Genomic DNA, 5,996 nt, shown 5'->3' on the forward strand with positions numbered 1-5,996 from the left:
GCAGTTAGAGAAGATCTTTTCCTACAAATATTGCATTTCCTGAGATACAGGAAATAGTATCCCTAGCATTCACCCTTCCACCTGTCTAGCACACCGAGTCAGTCCCATAGCAAATGCATGTCAGCCATGCTCCTGAGCCCTCAAAATTCTCTGCATAAGGCGTATTTTCCAAAAAATTTTCAAGATAGAGAAGTCTTTCCATTAGCCACAGCAAGTTCAGTTCCCTGGGATATTCCTGACATCACAGGAGATATCCAAAATGTGAAAAAAAAAAGTAGAATAAATGTTTTACTACTAATACATTGGACCAGAACAGGAAATTTCAAGACTTGACATATTCCTCAACATTAAGTGCTTAGAATATGGAACCATGTTTTTGTATTTCATAAACATTTTCAAGGTAACAATTTTATTTAAAAGAAAAACTTCATTTAAAAGAAAAAATAGTAAATGGCACATCATGTAATTGCTATTTATTTTCATAAACATGAGGTATTTCAAAGTGCTATAAGACGCAGCACTAAATGTACATCGTTGGAAGAAATTAAACACAGAACTTTGCAGTTACCCAGTTCTATGCACCAAACATTAACAATACATTAACTGGAAGAAACAGGCTAGGAAAAGGCATATATAGTAAATTTCTTTACAAAAGTTTCTTAGTTCAAAAAAGTGATAAAGTAATATCTACTCAAAACTTTCACAACTCATTTTCATACGAAAATATAAGTATCAAATTTAGTTATGTATCAGCATCATACTAAAGTATACAGGCAATGTAAGAATTAGTACAGTACATAACAGAGATTAACAATATATTTGTATACAAAAACATGCTCCTCAAACATTGAGGTATTACAGTACTTAGGTATGAACTTCCAGTCTAATACTGGTAGCAAAAGCCACCTCTCATAACCCAAGACATGTACAAAAGGCAAGTGTGTAGATGGTATTTACAGAAAATTCCCACAGGGGTACAAATGCCAACCCCTAAAGTAACATCTGTTAGAACGTAAGCACCATAAAAATTAGGAATGAACATTTTTAAACTCAACTAGATGTCATCAGCAGCTCCAAATGCTCACCAACAATTAAAAAAAAAATCCCACCATCTACAGTTCTTAAGAAGAAAAACAAAGGCAGTCCATTGTTGTTTGGTAGTCTTGCAATAAAATCCTTACAAGAACATCCATTTGCTCCGTACCCGGAAAATATAGTTTGTCGATTACTTCAGGGACTGGATTGAAAGTAAAACCAACATTCTTAACGTCAAAAAACACAATTTTTTTTAAAGAATCAAAAATGTGCAAAGTGGCAATGACTGTCCTGGTCAGCCAAAAAAAAAAAAAAAAAGAAAGAAAACAAAAAAGCTTAGCAAGTCCGCTTGTATTCTATTTTCTTTAGCAATTGTTGTTGTCTGGCTTGCAATTTTTCCTTTTCTAGCAGTAACTTCTGCTCCTCTGCCTGAAGGGAATGGACATACTCAGTGGCTTTTTTCAAGATCACAACTTTTGCAGCTTTCTCATTTTTAACCAGTTCTGGAACATGGTCCCTTAACGTGAGGAAACTTGACCGCAGATCGTTACGCCGTTGACGCTCCAGGATATTATGGTTACGTCGACGCTCACTATCCTCCGAGTCAGAATTTCGAGGACTTGAACTCTTAGACTTTGGTTGGATCATGGGTTTTACTGGACGGGGCACCTCGGTTTTTAACTTTTTCGGTGGTGGAGCATCTTCACTCTCCATGTATGGAGAAGGAGCGGCATAGTTATGTTGCTGGTGAATGGTGCGCAACGCTTCAAAATCAGTTCATTCTGCTGTGTCCTGACCGAAGAAAAGTGGTATTTTTAGGGCGCACTGTGATAGTAAGGGTGGTAACAGCCTTGTTGGAGGAGGAGCGTCTTTTCTCCACTGTCACAACATCAATTTCTTCTTCTTCATCCTCTTCCTCCTCATCTTCATCATCTTTGGGCAATACAAAATGGAAAATAAGTGTTATTCATACAGAAAATACTCAGAACAAATACCAATCCAAATGCATTTACCAAAAAAATATGTGCAGCAAAAGCAGCAGTGAAATAACAGATAGTAAAAATGGGGTGTGTCTGCTATCTGCAGTCAGACGCAGATCTAGAAAAGTATGTAATATATAGAAAATGTGTACTCAGACCCAGACTTAAGAACGATTGCTGTGAAAGTTTAACGTGGCAATTGCATGGATGTGATTTTGTGTGGATATGGATCTGATTTTCAATAGAAGTGGGGCTAACCACCCCCATAATCCCCAGAGCAGGGAAAAAAAAAAAAAAAAAAAAAGAGGCGTTTTTGGACAGAATGCCCGAGTTTTCGCTCCAGCCACGGAGCTGCGGCACAAAATGCATTCATTGAGTCCCGAGGCAGCCCTGGGTCGGGTGGAAAGGCAGCCGGAAAGCGGAACAATCGCTGCGTTTGTTCGGCTGCAGAAGGTGAGGCTGCTGCAGGCGGGGACCCTTTAAGCCGGCGCTTGGGGCACTGCCAAGCAGACAGCTGTTGGAAGTGCTTCCTCACCCCGAGCTGTCAAAGCAGACATTAAAGGGACAGCGGGCCCGGGGACGCGGCGCCCAGCCGCGGTGACGCTCGCGCGCGGCCCCGGCCCGGCCCGGCCCGGCGGGGCTTCCCGGCGCTCCGCCCGCGCCCCGGCGAGGCCTCCCTCCGCCGCGGCGCCCGCAGCGCGGGGGTGACCCCGGCGCGGGCTCGGCGGGAGGCCGCGCGCCCCGGCGCGGGGCGGCCGCGCCTGCTGCCGCCTGCCGGCCGCGCGGCGCCCCGCAGCGCCGCCCGCTCCCGCCGCCCCCGCCGCGCGCTTTACCCGAGTCGCTGAGCGTGTCGTCCCCGGAGCCGCTGCTGCTGCCGCTGCTGCTGGTGCTGCCGCCCGCGCTGCCCTCGGCGGCCGCGCGCGGCGGCGCCGCCTCCCGCTTGCCCGCGGGGAAGGGGAACACCACGGCCGGGTCCACGCACTGCGGCACGGCCGGGCCCGCCTCGGCGCGGCCCCCGGCGGCGGCGGCGGCGCTGGCGGCCCCCGCGGACGGCGGCGGCGGCGGGGGCGGCGGGGCCGCGGCGGGCGCCTTGCCCTGCAGCTTCTCGCTCACGGCGCGCTCCAGCTTCTCGCGCGCCGAGAAGCCGCTCCACATGCAGTCCTGGATGATGATGGAGTTGAGGTTGCTGCTCGCGCCCAGGTTGCCCGTCTCGAAGAAGTCGCCGCCGTCCGCGCCGCCCCACAGGTCGGCCTCCGGGGGCAGCAGGAGCAGCTCGGACGCCCAGTCCAGGGGGTCGGCGGGGCGGCAGCCCCCCAGCGCCGCCCCTGCCCAGGGCATCGGGCCCCCCGCCGGCGGGTGCTCCTGCAGCCCGGCCCGGCTCGGGGACAGCGGCGGCGTGGGCAGCAGCTCAAACTTCTTCCAGATGTCTTCTCCTGGGGGGGCAGAGTCCGGCCCGCACAAGTAAAAATCATCTTCGTCCGGGTAGAAACAGGGCTGCAAAGAGTCAAACTCGAGGTCTGGGTTTTTACTGACCATTCCTGGCATCGCGGGGCTTCTCGGCGCGGGCAGTTGTGTTAGAGGCAGCTTTTAGGGGTATTTCCAGCAGAGGGAAGGCAGGGGCTCCCAAGACCTGAAACTAAACCAAAAACAATGTATGTATATTAAAAAAAAAAATCACAGAAAACAGGCAAAGCAACCCCCTCTCAAGCGAAAAAAAAAAAAAAAAGCCCGGAATCGATGTAAATGGGGCGGGAAAGCCTTTTTGCAAGTTGAGGAAAAAGAAAAAAAAACCCTGAACTGCATCTCGCACCTTCGCTGCGGAGGGCGCGGAGCAGCCCCCGCGCCGCGGCGCTCGCGGCGCCGCTCCGAGCAGCGCAGCGCAGCGCGGGCGGCGGGCGCCGGGCAGAGCCCGCTCGGGTGCCGGCAGGAGCGCAGCGCGGCCGCTCCTTTTGTCATCTGCGGAGCGGAGCGGCGGGGATGCGAAGGAGGGGGCGGAGGGGCTCCCTCCGCGCAACTTCGCCGAGCGCCGCTTCATTCACTCAGAAGCGAGAGCGAGAAATCCGCGCAAAACACAAGGCGTGGGGAGGGGGGTGGAGGGGGGGGGGGGAGGAGGAGGGGAAATTCGGCAGCAACAGAAATTATCAACCTTATGTAATAATCTCACGGTTTTTTTTCTTTAAAAAAATGCATTAAAGACACGCCGGCACCACCAACAAAGCCTGCTGATTTGCCAAGAAGGCACAGGAAGTTTTTTTTCCCCCCCGCGCTTTCTTACAGTTTAAGGCAAGAGCAGAGGCGAGGTTGCAAGGACAACAACTTTGCACGTTCTGCCGCTCCATGCAATGCAACCCGCTGAAAATGCAAGCTTTCGTCCCCTCCCTCACCTCCGCAAACCCGTGCCACCCTTACCTTCTCTGGACCCCCCACTCACTATCCGCGGCCAGTCAACCAGAGCCCCATTCCTGCTCCAAAGCCTCAATTGCATCAGACATAAAAAAAAAAAAAAAAAAAAGACTTCAGGGGTTCAGGGTCGCCCTTCGCCTCAGCTAACGTAACGCGGAGGGGGGAAAAAATCGCTTCGCTGCGTTTAAAACAGCTGACGTTCAAACGGCGCCCAAAAGGAGGTGAAAAAAAAATCCATTAAAAGCCTTATGATGAAATGCAAAGAAACGAGCCCAGCTGAGCCGCTCCCCCCGCCCCGCCCCCTGAGCGCGCCCAGCGCTGTACGTATTTCTTCGCTCGCGAAATACATTCAACCGTTAAAACATGCATATATGTATAAAACAAACGATAATAACAATGCAAAGAGGCACCTACAGGAGGGCGGCCCCGGCAGACCCCGCGGCGCTCCCCATGCAGGCAGCGCCCCGCGCCCGCTGCAGCGCGGGGGGAGCGCGGCGGCTTCGCGGCGGGGGAGGGAATCGGGAAAGGCGGGAGCCGAGGGGAAGGGGTCTCCTTGGAGCGCAGAGCCTGCAGCTTCCTCCTCTTCTTACCTCCGCGGGGATGGGGGTGGGTGTTGCGAGGGGGAGTGGCGGGTTGCGGTGGGGGGGAGGAAGCGGGAAGGGAAAAAAAAGGCAAAAAAAAAAAAAAAAAAGGCAGATGATCTTGTGTGTTGCACTTTATTTCGAGCCCCCCAGGCGGGCTCCAGCCTCCACGTTCACCCCGCGCTCGCAGACAGATGACTGTCACTGGCTGCCTTTGAAGCTGCTGGGTATTACTAACCCTCACCCCCCGCACCACCAAAAAAAAAAAAAAAAAGGGAGGGGGAGCAAACTGACACACCCGGGGAGCAGCAAAGATAAAATAATAAATAAAGAGCGGGCGCCGCTTAACCCCACCTCCCGGTTCCCGGGCGGGCAGGGAGGTGCCCGGCGATTGGCGCCAAAAGCCCCATTTGCTCTTTATTCTCTGCGCGGCGGGGGGCGGGGGCGCCCCCGCCGCGCCCCCTCCCCGGCGACCCGGGGACAGATCGGTCACCAGAGCAGCAAAAACGCCCCCGAGGAAGCGGCCGGGCCGGGGGGCGTGCGCAGTTACCGGCGCTCCTGTCATGTCGCCGCCGCCTCTCCCGGCGCTCCTTCCCCTTCCCCCTGGCCGCGCGGGGCCCCGCGCAGCGCCGCGCTCCCCGCGGAGCCGCGACATCAAAGCGGCGCCGCTTTCCCCTGCCCACGGCGACACCTTGCGGAGGGCGGGCGGGAGCGGCGGCCCCGCGGGGCGGCAGGTTGAGGCGGCGCCCGCCGCGGGGCCGGGGCGAGCGCGGCCTGGCGGCCCGCGCGGCGGGGGCGGCTGAGGCAGCGCGGCGCAGCCGGCGGGCCCGGCGCGGCCCGCGGGGCCTGGCGGGGCTGCCCAGCTCCGCCGCCCGTCTCCGGAGCGCGGGGGTTCGTGGGTTCAGCCGTGTGCGCTCAGCCATTCCAGGGGGCAGGGTCCTAGGGAAACCCGGAGCTTCGTTAATTCGTGTTTGGATAATCTGGCTGTACAAAAGAA

The 5,996-nt window shown here is 54.7% G+C and overlaps 1 protein-coding gene across 1 annotated transcript; it reads right to left on the reverse strand.

The window, feature by feature from the left end:
• Nucleotides 1–458: 458 nt before the first annotated feature.
• On the reverse strand, nucleotides 459–3,683 carry MYCN (MYCN proto-oncogene, bHLH transcription factor). The gene is given in 4 exon segments (XM_088527192.1): nucleotides 459–1,787; nucleotides 1,790–1,837; nucleotides 1,840–1,968; nucleotides 2,849–3,683. Coding segments are annotated over 4 exon segments (1,305 nt in total). The 5' UTR covers nucleotides 3,561–3,683; the 3' UTR covers nucleotides 459–1,371.
• Nucleotides 3,684–5,996: the final 2,313 nt, after the last annotated feature.

Source organism: Tinamus guttatus, unplaced genomic scaffold (assembly GCF_059628265.1).
Source record: "Tinamus guttatus ecotype Peru unplaced genomic scaffold, ASM5962826v1 Tinamus_guttatus_pri_ptg000263l, whole genome shotgun sequence".
Classification (NCBI taxonomy): domain Eukaryota; kingdom Metazoa; phylum Chordata; class Aves; order Tinamiformes; family Tinamidae; genus Tinamus; species Tinamus guttatus.